Consider the following 15,892-nt stretch of genomic DNA (forward strand, 5'->3'; position numbering starts at 1 on the left):
CACCACTACAAGATGAATCGACAGATTCGGCGGTATTCATTGGCGGCAAATCATTGCAGCTTGGTGGCGGTGGCGTTAGCATAGTAGCATGGACGACGAGATGATTGAAAATGAACACAACGGAGATCTAGTCCTATTGGCAGACATCCATTTAAAATGTAGGCAACGCCATGAAAAAAGTGGTTTCTACTTTTACTTTTATACTTTAAGTAAATTTACAAGCCTGTACTTTGTTACTTTTACTTGAGTAAAGAAGTTTAATCAGTACTTCCACTTTTACCAGAGTATTTTTTAACACAAGTATCTGTACTTTTACTCAAGTACGGAAAGTGAGTACTTTTACCATCTTTGCATACAAGCGATGCCCTGCAGCTGGAATTACTTCAACTTTATCATGATTCTATATTTTTGATATTTGATGTTACTCTATCACATAAAATCCCAATAAAACATCCTCCTGTTTTTAATCGTTACTGAGCAAAATGAAATAAAGCTTGCAGGATGTAGATATTTCTGCAAGGCAATGGAAACCAGATCCTGGAAAAATGCCTAAACTTCAGATTTGAGTTCATAAAGACTTAAAGCCACTTTTGCATGAAGACACACATCAAATGAGCAGCTCATCTGCCCTGCATGGTGAACAGTTCATGAACCTTCAGATAGTCTTTGGGAAGGAGGGGCCTCTAGAGGGATCGGATATCTGCACCAGAGAATTTGTGTACTTGGGGAAAGTTGTGTAGGAAGGAGGGTTGTCCAGCTCAGAGAGAGACCCAATACTGTTGCTAGAGTCGTCGTCCATGGGGGGATCCTACAAAACAAGAGGTTAGAGATTAAAGTCATCTAAACTCTCTCTTATATGAAAAGAGAGAGGTAAATTAAAAATATATGTATTAATTAAAAAGTCCAACAGCTTTACATTTGAATTCACAGATTGAAGAGCTGAAGATATTCCCCAGAATAGGGGCTTAGAAACAGGAAGGAGTTATTTTGCAAATGAGGTTAGAGATGAGAGGGTTTGGACACAGATACAAAAAGATAAGGAAAGATAAAATGTTTATTGTGCAGCGAAGGTTGAATATGAATAACTAACATGAGCCCCATTAGGCCTAAAAGTGACAGTTGTAATAAAAAAAATAAAAAAGAAATCATGCACTGCAAATGCAATCTAGAAAAAACTAAAAATGTCTTAAATTAATTGTCTTTACTCCTTAATCCAACTGTTTTTTAAAAACTTTTATTTTTTTCTGCATTTTTTATTTTATTTTATTTATTTATGTTTTTATTTTTTTCCTACTTGCTTTGATTCTGTTTTATCTTCCTGTATTTTAATCATGTAAAGCACTTTACATTGTCTTTGTACTGAATTGTGCTATACAAATAAATTTGCCTTGCCTTGCCTTGCCTTAATATGATTATTTGCCAATAGAATGAGTATTTTTGTATATGTTAATTGTCTAGTTCCGTTGGCAAAATGTCACACTTAACCTCAAACTCAAGAAAAAATTCCCCTATTTTAAGTAAAATGTACTTCTTTAGATTCTCATTTTTGGCTGTGTGTATTGCATAATAACTATTTTACTCAATCTCTCAATTATAACCCATTTGTTAACAGTCACAGGGGACTGGCGCCCATTTCCTGCTGTCATTCATCTCTCAATGAATGACAGCAGGAAAGTTTACAGGTGCATCACAGATACAATTCATACACACATGCTCCCATAGCTTAGGACAATTTAGAGAAACCATTTAAGCTAACAGTTTGTTTTTTACTGCTAAACGAAGCTGAAGTATAAGAAGGAACACCATGCATGCATGGGGAGAACATCCAAACTCATGCAGAAAGAGCCAGGAGCGGGATTCAAACCCAGGACCTTTGGTTTATAAACGAACAAAGATAACATCCTTCACTTTTTAATTACCTGTTTTCATTATTGTCTAAGTTTGTCATAATCTTTCATTTAAATTTAGATTTTTGTTGTTTATTTAATATTTTATTGTTTGCATTGGGTCTTTCTGCACGGAGTTTGCATGTTCTCCCTGAGCATGCATGGGTTCTCTCCGGGTACTCCGGCTTCCTCCCACAGTCTAAAAACATGACTGTTAGGTAATTGGCTTCTCTAAATTCTCCTTAGGTGTGAGTGTGTGTGTGAATGGTTGTTAGTCTCTGTGTTGTCCTGTGATGGACTGGAGACCTGTCCAGGGTGGACCCCGCCTCTCTCCCATAGACAGCTGGGGATAGGCACCAGCAGCCCTCGTGACCCTGCTTGGGATAAGCGTGACAGAAAAAGGATGGATTATGCTTTCAGTCCCATGTTTAATTAAAATCTATACAAAATATGAAATACATTATAAAGGATTTAATAAAATCATATTTTAATTAATGGGTTTCATATTAACTTATTTAATCGGAACTTATTCATTCATTTGTTTTATTTCAAAATATAATTTTTATTTTGATAAGCATGAATAGTGAATATTTTCTACTCAATATTCTATTCATCAAACGTTGAACCTGTTGGTGCTCGATGACACACCTGGTGGGATTCCTTACGCTTACAAATCTTGTCCACTGGATGTCCAGAAGACTGTTTCTGCCAGGTTTCGAACAAGGGGACTTTTTGCATGTAGGCAAAGGTGATGACTACTACATTACAGAAACACCCCTTAATCCATCCATTTTCCATCACGCTTTATGCCTGCTGGGGTCACGAGGGGTGGTGGTGCCTATCTCCAGCTGTTTACAGGTGAGGGACGGGGTCCACCGTGGACAGGTCTCCAGTCCATCCCAGGGCAACACAGAGACAAACAGGACAAAAAACCATTCATTCATACACATACTCACACCTAAGGAGAATTTAAAGAAGCCTAGTCATGTTTTTGGACTGTGAGACGAAGCCGGAGTACCCAGAGAGAACCCACGCATGCTCAGGGAGAACATGCAAACTCCATGCAGAGAGACCACAGGCCGGGAATTTAACCTGCAACCATATTGCTGCAACGCAGCAGTGCAACCCACTGCACCACTGAGCATTCTCATAATAAAATATGTATTTGCTGCATCAAAATCAGAGATTTTAGCATTAAGAGAACCTGAATGGTTATAGATTTAATGTTTAAAGTCATGAATGAAAACAGAATGAGACAGTCGTACCTTTTGCTGGAGAACATAAAGGGAAGTTACAGTTTTTATCCCGTTATGCTCCCTCACATCATCTGTAAAGGAGAACACATCTGGCTGTTATGCTGAGGTGAAGTTTATTTCATCTAAAAGCTCAAATATGATCATTTTACCTCTCTGTTTTAGCTGTGTGTGATAAGAGGGTCCATAAATCCTGGAATTTCTAGATTTCTGTCTGGACCTAAAATTTAAAAAAAGAGCATGACTAAATATGCAAGGGTTGTGCTGTATTGGCTCTGTGAATGCTTTAGAGGTGATATTCCTCCAACAGATGGTCGGCTAATACACTGGAAAAAATTGAATTCTAGATAAGTCCTTTTTTTCTTAAAATAAGTGCAATTGTTCTTGGATTGAGGAGGTAAAAGAGGCATTTTGCCAATGGAACAAGACAATTTACATTTAAAATAAGAAAACACAATTGCATTGTCTCATTCCGAGTACATATTATTATCTTTTAAGAGTAAAAACATTCATTCCATTGGCAAACTATCTCATTTACCTGCTCAAATTAATGGTAAATACACTTAATTTAAGAAATTTTTACTTATTTCTAGATCACTTTTCCAGTGTAGGTAAATATCAAGACTTACTTTTTAGTGGGAGTCCAGCATGCACACACCGTCACCAGCGTGATGAAGATGAAGATTCCCCCAGTGGACAGGATAATGTAGACAGAGCTTCTTCCTGGTGTGACACAAGAGTTCATGAATAAGTGTTTACATTAGTGAGCTTATCTTTCTGTGACCCGATGCCAACGGAAAGCTGCTTTAATGTTAATTTGCGATGTGTACCCATAGTTTGTAGTATGGGTTCTTCTGTAATGTATTACCATGGAAATAATCTGTCAGATTAGACCCAAAGATGCAATGCTAATAATATAATAATAATCACAAAACTCAACATATTTACAAATATATATTTTACAAAATCAAAAAAATTAAAAGTTTGAGTTGCACATCTTTTTAGCTCCAAGTCTTTTTGAGTGTAGATCTTCAAGCTTTGGACATTTTTGTTGGGATCCTGAGGTTTGCCCACCAGAGGGCGCCGAGGATCCCTTCCTAGGGGTTTGTGTTACTGTTTGGATCTGGGGTTCTGTCTATCTTTTCTCCACCAGAGGGCGTATTGGATCTCCTGAAGCTGGAGCTTACTTCACCAGCTGTTCCTTATCTGCTCACCAGGAGACCAGTATTTAAGCGGGCTGAGAACCACACTCCAGGGCCAGAGTGTTAGTCAGTCACGGTTGAACCTGCCTGAAACCAGAAACCCTCTGAAGAGTTTTCTCTGTTGGAAATCGGTCTGTCTGATCTCAGAAGAACCCTGGAGAACCAAACCTGCCAAAGATCTGCCAACCTGCCCCCTGAAGAATCTGGAAGGGAAACTCAAACCCGGAATCTGCAAGCCCTCAGCCTGCCGACAGCCTCCTGACCCTCCTGGTTCCCCCTTCTGCTGCTCTGCTCAAACCTCTGAACAGTGAATCCAGTCGTGACCAGTCCCTGGACCTGATTACCCACCTGAGCTGTTTTTGTACATATACTTCATTAAACCTTTGAACTTTTTCCCTGCCTTTGGTTGTGTTCTGCATATAGGCTAGCATCCTGAAACCCATTATGACAATTTTCAAGCATTGACAAATATTCTTAGCTGGTTTTGAGTCTAGACTTTGACTAGGCCATTCTACCATTAGCATACTTTGATCTAAACCCTTTGGTGCAGGACAGTACGTATGTTTAGTCGTTGTCCTGCTGAACAGTGAGCCTTTACCCAATACTTGTCTTCTAGCTTCCAACAGGGTTTCCTCTATATCTTCAATCTCACCATCCTTTCTGTTCCTACAGTAGGAAACATCCCCACATATGTTTTTCTACGGGAGGATGTGTTTACAGTGATGTGAAGAGCTTTGTTTTCTGACATACAGAGCAGAGGACTGACCAACTCTTTGACTTTTCTTCTCATCTGAGAAAATTACTTCATCATCTTTAGAATCACCTGATATATTCTAACCTTTAGGAGCCAAACAATGTATGCCAATGAGATGAAAAGGAATGTATTTCAGACAATTTTGAAAAACCACAATAAATAAATCAACTAAATACACACACAAAGAGGCTGGTTAACATCAAACCAGACTCCAATTTCCAAACAAACTAAACTCACCTGAACATAAATAGAAACAAATTATTCTAACAAATAAAGCTGTCAGTATATACAGCCAGAGAAATTACAGCAATTAATGTAAATTGTCTGAAAAGTATGGAAGCACGTTTCTGCCACATGAAAGTAAAAAACAAAACAAATAGAAAGTCATAATTATCAGATTCAGAGTCATAATTCAGACTTTCAAAGTCATAATTATGAAATATTTGACTTTTAAGCTTTGTATCTGTCATCATCTGGCCTGATAGCTTCACCCTAATTGTCAGTTTCACTCACCAGCCTAGTTCTGCCCAGTTCTTAATTTTCACTCCTCTTTTCCACCTGCGTCTGTGCTTTGTCTTCAGTTCAGCCCGAGCGATCGGGACCGATCATTATTTGTTTTCCCTTTGTCTGTTTAGTTAGTTTCGTTTTTTCCATGGTTCATGTCCTGGTTCCTGGCGGCCAACAGATTGAGAGGGTTCTTGTGTCTGTCTTGTCTCCTGATCGTGTCCTGGTCCTTCTCTGCGGAGCCCTCAGGGTTTTGGCTCGGAAAGCAGAGAGGGTCAGTTTTATTCCTGTAAGCCTGACTCCTAGGAAGAGACCAGTTTAATGTTTCCTGCAGAAATTCTGGTACAACGTCTTGTCTTTGTTCTCTCAACCACTGAGCCTGGCTGTCTGCATCTGTGCGTGACTGTCTCACCTTGAATACTGGGTCCATCTGTCCCGTTTTATGACAATATTGTAATTATGACTATGTACCTCATAATTATAACTTTGAATCTTATAATTATGACTTTCTATTTGGCATTTTTTTTATTTTCATGTGGCGGAAATGGGCTTCCATAGGAAAGGAGTATGAAGAAGTAAAACTTATTTTTCACACCCCCTCTCCCCCAAATTGCACTTAAAGTAACCTTCCTGTTAAACTTATGTTTTTTATCCAATATTCACACACAAAAAAAAAAAAAAAATATATATATATATATATATATATATATATATATATATATATATATATATATATATATATATGTGTGTGTGTGTGTGTGTATGTGTGTGTATATGTGTGTATATGTGTGTGCGTGTGTGCGTGTGTGGGTGGGTGTGTGGGTGTGTGTGTAAGCTTCATTTGGCTATATGATTTCTTCCAGTGAGACTTAAAAAATACATTGCCTGATTCAAAAAGTTGATTATCTGAAAATGAAAAATAATAGGATGACCGCTCCAGGAGAGGGCGCCAAAAGCTTGTCAAAGCTGGCCTTGATCATGCATCTCAGTCACACTTTGAGTTCTAGTTGTAGTTTTGGGGATTTACATATTGAAGGAGTGCAGAACTTTCAGTCCATCCTGAATGCCAATAAAGATCTCAGCAAAGCATTAAAGAAAGAAACGTGAGGTTTTAACTGTCTTATGCGTGTACGTCCATAAAGCAAAGCACTATGTAAATACAAGTACAACATGTCTGAATTTTCTACGAATCCAATGTCAATTGTTTGTTTTCATCTTTAATGTGAAGAATTTTATGAATTCTGACTTTTTGAGACACAAAAAGCAATCATTTTTTTCAATACTAGGGAAAGCTTTCTTTCAATGCAGTGTCAGTCCCCTGGACAAATTATTGTGCAGCAGAACCCAGCCTCCTGGGAAGCCCCAGGAAACCTCTCGAGAAGGAGCTGTAAGTTCTTAATGAGCAATGCTGCACACTGGAACACTCTGCTGCATGAGATGGAGAATTATCTTGCAAACAATTACTGCCTCTTAAAATATGCACACTTTTTCTGACTCCCCTCTGGAAAGCGGGGTTCTGCTGTACTGACTGTAGGTTTGACCGATGATTTTAAGTCCATCTAACTTTTTTGCTTATCCTGTTACAACATTTCAGGCATACAGAACTGGTTTTCTTTATGTTTCTTGCTTGTTTACTTGATTAAATGTAAAGTGGAGGATCTTTATGAATTTTTGAAAAGACCCGGCCTGTCCACGTAATAAAAAAAAAAAAAAATGCACATGCACAACCCTGTACCCGCTCCTGAGAAGGATCGCCTATCATGTGCTTGCATGGGCCTATTTCTCCTCGTGTACGCGCTGTTTAAACGTTTTTATTTGCAACGCTCATACTAGCTTACTTTCCTAAAGTAGATTTGCAATTTTTCCACTATGTCAGACTCACCATCGGTAAGTGAAAACGGGGATGAGCACGTAGGACGGCGTTACGTAAACACATCACCAGAACGATTGACAGTTAGGAGGAACGCTTATTTTGATGATCCACCTGGAAAATTAACACCCTCCACTATACCTTTAACTTTTTAAGCATGCTTCAAAGTATGTCATCTTGAATAATACTGGCCCATATCTGTATTCCACCTTCACCGTGCTGGGATCTGACTCATAGTACAGTTCTTCATATTTCCATGAAGAATTGGAAAACTCTCCTCAGAAATCCTTGGCAGTTAACCTCTATTTTTCTCCCTCTTCAATTATGGAATTTGCCACAAAATATTTTGTACTGTTATCACAGCCAAATCTTTTCAAATTTTTACTTCTAGGAGTCAAAAATATTTTTTACTCCATTGTATAATAATTTTGCAAATAGTTTTTCAATGTTGCACCTGTAGAAAAACAAACATTCTGTCCATATGATCATAAGCGCCTCTATACTTACTGTATACGGCCAGTCTGATTGGCAGGCTGCTCATATTGCCCAATGGGTTCCCCACCGTGCAGCTGTAGATATCCTCATCAGTCATTAGCACTCGGGGGATGGTCAGCCACTTCTGATCAGGTGACAACACAAACCTCGAATCATAGGTCAAGGGTTTCCCACCTTTAAACCACTTATACGTGGTCCTGGTTCCGTTGTCATGGGAACAGTTAAGGACAAAGTTTTCAGTAAGCTCCAGCACTGATGAGGACTCCATGTGGATGAATGGCCTGGATATAGGCTCTACATAAGGGTGAGAAAAAACAACAACATTTACTTTTGTATGTAAAAAAAATAAATAAAAAAAACAGATTCATACAGCATAATTCAACCCCAGTGGGCCTCAGCAGATGGCCGCTCACACTGAGCCTGCTTCTGCTTGAGGTTTCTTCCTGTTAAAAGGGAGTTTTTCCTCTCCACTGTCACTACAAGCATGCTTAGTGTTAGGGATTGCTGAAGAGTCAATGAGTCGATGCAATCAACTGGTCTTCCTTAGATAGAAAACTTTCAATCAATCTGACTGGATGATCTGGTGAACTATAAAGCACGTTGAGATGACATGTGTTGTGAATTGGCGCTATAGAAATAAACTGAATTGTTACAGAGAAATGTAAAGTCTGGTGAAATCAGCAAAGAGGGATGTAGTAGCTACACTTAGGAGCAGGTTCTGTCCAGTGAAACAAACATCTTAGTGAACAGCATTCCCAGCATAGCTCTATCCCACCTACATTAAGACCAGAGCCAAAAACAAAATACCTCTGTGGTACAGTATTCAGCTCCGAGTGTTCAAATCTCTCAATCAAGGATGCAGTTTTCACTCCAGTACTTTGATTTAACAGTTTAGGAAATAAAAAAGCAACATCTAAGTCATTCTGAGGGTCGATTTATAAGACATCAGAGGTGTGTTTAGCAGAAGAAAAGTTTTCCCTCTTTGGTCCAGAGCAAAGGGTTCATGGTTAAGGGTCCAGGCTGAGATTTCTTAACCTGACTCCGCCAGATGGATTTGCTCCGATATCCATCAGGAAACCTTCCGTTGAAGTAATTTTGGGAAGGGGCGAAAATACTGGTTAGCTGATTGGCCTATGTTGGTGATAGACGGGCCAAATAAACCAATCAGATCAACGAAGCATATGACGTACTAACAGAGCGACGACGAAGAGGAGCCAATTGATAGATCAAACTCTTGCCGAAACCAGTCGGGAGAAGAGCAAAAACATCTTTTCCTCTGAGAAAAGCCTCCAGAGCAGTGTTTTGCTCTTCTTTCAGTGAAGAATTACTCTGTAATTCCGATAAAACTTGCTCGATAGCCACGCTAACGCTAGTTTCATCGGCTGAAGCCGCCATGTTCTTTAGACTGAACTGTCGCGCTTCTCGTTGCGTCACACCTCAACCCGCCTCAAAGCCAACGCTGATTGGACGTTCGTTTGGTGAACGGCTCCAAATTTTCTTCAACGGAGAGTCTCCAGACTGATTAGCGAGTGAAACATTGAAAGCTCGCGAGATCAGGATGGTCTCACGAGGCTAGAGATTTCTCCCAGCAAGGTTAGAATCAGTGGCGGCTGGTGGAGTTTTCTCCAGGGGGGGTGCTATAAATTCAAAATAGACATATACCAAAAACCAATCAAATCTATACTAAGTTATCACACAGTATATTTATATGAATTCCAACAACAAAAACATTAAAACACTTCATAAATTATATAAACAATACATGATTTCATGAACAGGTTTACTTTTTGTACATAAACCCTGTCCTTCTGAGGCTTTTTGAAGATAGATCCGTGTTTGCAAGGTCCAATATTGTGTCACAAACCTAAAAAAATAATGTACCAGTTTAATAATGGAGAAGCTATTAGTTAGCTTTATATTTTCTAATATATAAAAACTATTTATTTTCTGAGAATATATTAATTTAGGAGCAACTATGCAAATTAACAAACATCTAGTAAAGAGTACACTATATTGAATCCCAGATTGTTCATTCTTCTTTGCCTTTTCTAAAAAGTGTTTTAAATCAGTCCTAGCTGTCTTTATCTATGCTGGGTCAGATCCTGATGTTTGAAAAAGGAGGCAGGGAAAGCAGAATAAAGCCTTCACCTTGCTACATGCAGTTAGCCAAGCCTTTTTGCTAAGCATTTTTTACACTCCAGGGCAGAAATAATAAATAATAGTCAGCCTCAGCAGATGGCCGCTCACACTGAGCCTTGTTCTGCTGGAGGTTTCTTTCTGTTAAAAGGGAGTTTTTTCTCTCCACTGTCGCTACAAGCATGCTTAGTGTGAGGGATTGGATTTGAGTCAATGAGTCGATGCAATCAGCTGGTTTTCCTTAGAAAACTTTTAATCATTCTGACTGGATGATCTGGTGAACTGTAAAGTGCCTTGAGATGACGTGTTGTAAATTGGTGCAATAGAAATAAACTGAATTGAAAAAATCTGATTTGAAAAAAAAAATCTGCTGAATTTAAACATCTAAAAAGCTCTACTTTGGTCTCATATGTCCAATGGACATTGTTCCCAAAGTGTTGTGGTTTATTCAAGGTCAATTTAAAACCGATGGGTTTGGTTAGCGACATTTGGATGCAATGTTTTCTCTTTTTATTCACTGTTCCTTTGTAACGATACAAATAAAAGGTTTATGAACCTACCATCCACCGTGAGTTTGATGTCTCCCTCTCCGGGGAAAATATCATCTGTGATGGAGATCTCCACCTCATAGGTCCCATCATCAGAGAGTCTGAGGTTGTGGAGCAGCAGAGTCCCGTTGTCAAACACAAGGATGCGGTCTTGATACTCAGGCCTCAATGTCCCAACGATGTCTGTTCCAACAGACTGAACCACGGTGACTGCCTTTTCCCTTTGAAGTTGCCACTTTATAACCGGGGGGTCGAGGCTGGAGCTGCTGTAGCGAACTGAAAGAAGGGCTTCCCCTCCAAGTGCTCCTCTGATCAGAGTGTTAGGGATGGTCATGTTCACTGCCTCCACTTCACCTGCAGAAAAGCATGGAGCAAATGACAAAGGCTCGTCGCACATTGGAAATATTATATTGAGATTCTTCAGATAGAATCCCAAATACATTTATAATAAAGATTCAAATATGTATTTATATTTACATAAGCAACAAACCTCCCTTTAGACCAGCGTTTCCCTACATTTTTTGACTTGTGTACCCATTTGGGCATCATGTCTTCCCATGAGTCCCCCTCTCAGTCAAAAGTATTGATTGTCCAAAAGTGGAATGTACAATAACTAATTATAAAATATACAATATTAATTAAGCTTTTAATTTGAGCACTTGATTACTAGACATTTTATGCTTTCCATCCATAAAAAACACATAAATATGTTTCCTGGAAGTTGGTAAGGAATCAAAAATAAATACCAAATAAAATCATATTATTAACCTGTATTTATAAAACTGGAGCTCATGCTGGTGAATATTCTCAGTCTTCCAGGTCATTCCAAAACACTTAAAAAACAATTCACTGGGCTTTGTTTTTCCAAGTTTGAAGACGTTTCGCTTTCCATCCAGGAAGCTTTTTCAGTTCAAAATGTGAGGAATAGTGTTGAGTTCCAGGCTTTATACAGTAGCCCAACAAAGCCTTTGTTTTTGTTTAGAAAACATGCAAATTGAAACGGACGGATGGGTCCATCTCTTGGAAGCCAAACGACCCCCATTCGAAAGGGGTGGACCAGTTCGTCCGTTTTAAATTTGCATGTTTCCTAAACAAAAAACAAAGGCTTGTCGGGCTACTGTATATAGCCTGGAACTCAACGCTATTCCTGACATTTTGAATTGAAAAAGCTTCTTGGTTAGGAAGCGAAACGTCTTTGTGAAGTGGGTCGGAGGTTTGAAGAGGACCCAAATGCAGAGATTGAAGCTGAGGTGGTTTCTTGCCACATTTGATTAGCAAAAAAGGGTAACAGAAGCAAAAATATAAAAATATAAATCCACAAAATTGAAAAATACTGAAAACCAGGAATACCCACAACAACAGGGCAAAGAAATGAAGACAAACCAGCAAAGAGTGACTGAACAGGAGGAGCATATATGGGAGAGAGAAACAAAGATCAGGCGGATTTAGAGGCGAAGATTGGGAGAAGGTGGGAACAGAGGCAAGAAGGGAACTAGGGAAAAGGAGACTGACACAAGACGGCAAACAGGAAATATCAAAGAACTCAAATACAATCAAATATAACTAGAACGCAAAAATTGAAATAAGACCAATGAAAACTCAGAGATAAAACTCGAACAGAACGAAAACCATGACAGTCTTCAAGCTTGGAAACAAAGTACAGTTGATTGTTTTTGTTTTGTTTTTTTTTACTTTTTTGGAATCACCTTCCAAGTGTTCCCCCACCTATTTGCATGAACAGTCATTAGAGCACAGGTGTCAAAGTGATTTCAGAAAGGGCCGAGTGGCTGCAGGTTTTCTTTCCAACCAACCAATAACACAACAGACTCCAGTCAAGGGACTCTGGTGTGCTATTGGTTGGTTGGAAAGAAAACCTGCAAGCACTCAGTCCTTTCTGGAACCACTTTGACACCCCTGCATTAGAGAGTGGTCAACCCAACCTGTCACTATACAGAGGGAAAGCAAAGTATAACAATATTACTCCACACTAACAAAGCTCCAGAAACCTCCAAAATGTTGAGGGTTCTGGATCGTATTTCATGGATATAATTTCTCCAAACAGTGCTTCTGTAAAGAACCATGCAGCTGTATCAAACTGGAGCGACTTTATATGACAGAACCTCATTACTATGGTAAAAGCTGTCAGGCTTTGGGATGGGCCCCACATGGAGCAACAAATATGAGCATTGTTTGTTCCAATTTCCCTCTTGGCAGTCCATGAAAAGAGCACTGGGAGCAATCCAGACACCAGGCTAGAACTGCAGAAACAGAGCAGCGCAGTGACCACAATAACATGACATGATGACACACAGAAAATGTACAGCAGTGGTTCTGGGTACAGTCTGTGGACAAATAATACACACACACACACACACACACACACACACATGTTGTGTCACAATATCCTTGTGGGGACCTTCCATTGACTTCCATTCATTTCCCACTAATCTATATGGCCTAACCGTGACCTTTGCCCTAACCCTAACCATTACCGACACATACCTATCCCTAAACCTAACCTAAACTCAATTCACACCTTAGTCCTAAACCTAACCCCCACCCCAAGAAGAGAAACTTTCCTTGTGGGGACCAGTTGTTGGTCCCCACAAGTACCTATGAGTCCCCAAAATGTAGCATATTCCTAGGAAATTGTCTCCACCAGGTATTAAAGACATGGCCACATCCACACACACACATACACACACAGTTTGATTCAATTCAGCCTCCCTGCAACAAATACTGACATTATAAGGGGGTAAAGTAACCAAACAAACGCAGAGTAGACTGGAAACCTGCCGCTATTTTTTATCACACCAGTTTTTAAGTTTTTTGGCAAGAAGAAACAACGTTGAGGATGAAAAAAACATTAAAAAAAAACAAGTAAATAATAAAAGCTATTAAACTCATTCTCTCTAGTTGCTGTTTAAAGACCTGAAGGTAAATAAGCTTAGGTTCTGCTGTCATGCATCAGAAAAACGTTGCATTTAATGTCCAACTGCAGCTTTACCAACATCTTAAGGTTCAGTTCAGCCTCAGGTTGTCAAGTGATTTCAGTTTTGAAAATAATACTTACCAGATTTTAGGAATCCAAGAAATACAAGTGAGAAAATCTGGTAAATCTTTGTGCCTTTAGAAGGAGCATCCTTCTCTGTCCACATCTTGAGGAAAAAGCTTTGTTTTTCTCACCAACTGCCAGCATGATTGGTGACTCTGGGATGAACGGAGGACACAGTCCTTCATTCAGGCCAGGCTGGAACTGAGTACATGTTGTTCTCAAAAGCCGCTGTATAAGCAGGACAAAAGTCTGTGTGTGAGTGTATGTGTCATGGTTTGTTTGGACTTTTAATTCTGGAATAAAGCTGCTTTTATTTTACATATGAATATGACTGCACTGTGAAATACATTCTTTGAACTCAAATCTGGCTTTATGTATATACAGAATGCCAAACAGCCAGACCCAGTAATCCTGACAAAAGTAAACCTTGTTTTTTTATTAAATAAGATTTCTGTATTTATTCAATTAAGAAATGAATTAAATATATCAAAGAAGTATGGTGTAAATATATTCAATATAAAATTCTACATAGGCTCTACTGAACCCCATGCAGACTTTTTAGAATAGCATTAATAAATGGTAATGTCTGCGGGAAGTGGAAAAATGCGTATTTTTTTACATCCTATATGGGAGTGTGCTTTGGTCAAACCATTCTGGGGATAAAATACTTAAATTCCTAGAGACATGGATAGACGTAACTCTCCCTCTGTCCTCGTCTATGTCTTCTTGTAGACAAAACAGCAACACCCCAGCTCACAGTGTTGATGGTTGGGCTAACCTCAGCTGCAACCAGGGGCGGATTTACCATCAGGCAATACTAGGCAGGTTCCTAGGGCCCCAAGTTCCTGGGGGCCCCATAAAACTCTGTTTACATGTATGGTTGATACAACTATTCCTTATTTGTGCAGATTAATTATGTTTTTTTTTTTTTTTTTATCCTTTGGCTAAAATGCCATCAGAAAGCTGATAATATTAAGTGTGTCTCATCCTCCCCCCTTCAGTGTCCACCATATTGGATCAGTCCATTTGCTGCACATGTTCAGAAAGGTCCAAACAGACAGCAGCAAACCATTTGAAAACAAACCATGCAAAGAGCCGTGTTGCCAACTTAGCGCTTTAGTCGCTATATTTAGCCACTTTTCAGACCCCTCTAGCACTTTGATTTCTAAAAAGCTCCTAGCGCCAAATCTAGAGACTTTTTTCTGCTACTGGAGACTTTGGAGACAACATCTAAAAGCAGCGAACTCTGCTCTCCAGAGCGAGTAGATTGGTAACCCCGCCTCCTGCTCTCTTCTATCTTGTATGCTGTCATGATTCATGCAGCTATTATTTCATCCAAATAAAAAATGGAGAACAGATAAGCAGATCATGGCTTGTCTACAGTGAAAAGAAGGACTGGGTTATTTACTTTGGCCTTTTTGGAAACACAGGAAGGAGCAATCAGCTAAGTGAGCTTAGTGCTTGGAAAAAATCTTTCATTCCTTTAGAGACAGCATGAAAAGTCAGCTGAGTATAAAACATAGAGAGGAAAACAAGAAGAAAAGGGACAAGAAGAGAGGGACAAAACCTAGAACAGATAATGGATGTCTATTCTATTAACTGTAGAATGTCTCTGTTTTATGTTGTTAGGAATCCAGTGTGTGTGGGCTGTGTATGTCTTTTTGTGTTCTCTCCCTCCACCACCAGGTGGCGCCCTGTTGTCGTTGGCCCTTCCACACACCTGCGGCTGGTTGGCTCATTACTGAGGAATTCTTAAGCAGTGGACTGCCACTACCTCGTTGCCAGAGTGTTTGCCAGTTTTAGATACTCTTGCCAAGCTGAGTTTTTTTCTGAGTCTAAACTTGTTTTTTGTTTTTGCCTTTTCGGCAGGAAGTCATCCTGCAAACTGGATTTTTTGGCCTTCTACCGCTGGAAGCATTGTTTTGAGCTTCACACTGAGCAGGGGATTAATCTCCACACGACCCATTCAAGTTCTCCTGGAAATCGAAGTGGCAGTCCGCTCCATTGCTCCTCAAGAAACCAACCTAACCAAAAACCTGTCTGCCCTCAAATGAGCCCCCCAATCACTGGATAAGCCCACACCGACTGGATTCTGGGAAGAGAGCCTTTTTCTACTAACGTGAGTCCCGTTTATCTCTGATTTTTGCAAGACGTTGTTCAAAGTTCCCACGGTCCCTGAACTTACCTCT

The 15,892-nt window shown here is 39.5% G+C and overlaps 1 protein-coding gene across 2 annotated transcripts; it reads right to left on the reverse strand.

The window, feature by feature from the left end:
- Window positions 1-219: 219 nt before the first annotated feature.
- Window positions 220-13,894, reverse strand: LOC119786828 (hepatocyte cell adhesion molecule-like). 2 transcript variants are annotated; one of them, XM_038290378.1, is made up of 7 exons: window positions 13,722-13,894; window positions 10,661-11,002; window positions 7,977-8,258; window positions 3,769-3,862; window positions 3,292-3,359; window positions 3,152-3,213; window positions 220-808 (listed from the first exon to the last, which is right to left on the reverse strand). In XM_038290378.1, exons 1-7 carry the CDS (start codon window positions 13,804-13,806, stop codon window positions 656-658), a joined length of 1,086 nt encoding a protein of 361 aa, XP_038146306.1. In that variant the 5' UTR covers window positions 13,807-13,894; the 3' UTR covers window positions 220-655. The 2 variants fall into 2 exon arrangements, with proteins under 2 accessions (XP_038146306.1, XP_038146307.1); XM_038290379.1 differs by lacking the exon at window positions 13,722-13,894 and adding an exon at window positions 11,417-11,466.
- Between the last annotated feature and the right edge of the window lie 1,998 nt (window positions 13,895-15,892).

This window comes from Cyprinodon tularosa, unplaced genomic scaffold, assembly GCF_016077235.1.
Source record: "Cyprinodon tularosa strain WSP-4 unplaced genomic scaffold, ASM1607723v1 ctg28, whole genome shotgun sequence".
Lineage (NCBI taxonomy): Eukaryota > Metazoa > Chordata > Actinopteri > Cyprinodontiformes > Cyprinodontidae > Cyprinodon > Cyprinodon tularosa.

Bases quoted from the DNA above. Each gene is read 5' to 3' on its own strand.
- LOC119786828 (XM_038290378.1), bottom strand. From the start codon at position 13,806: ATGTGGACAGAGAAGGATGCTCCTTCTAAAGGCACAAAGATTTACCAG. The intron at 8,259-10,660 runs GTAGGTTCATAA...ACCCTTATGTAG, and splicing joins CATCAAACTCACGGTGGATG to AGCCTATATCCAGGCCATTC. The intron at 809-3,151 runs GTACGACTGTCT...CTTGTTTTGTAG, and splicing joins TTTATGTTCTCCAGCAAAAG to GATCCCCCCATGGACGACGA.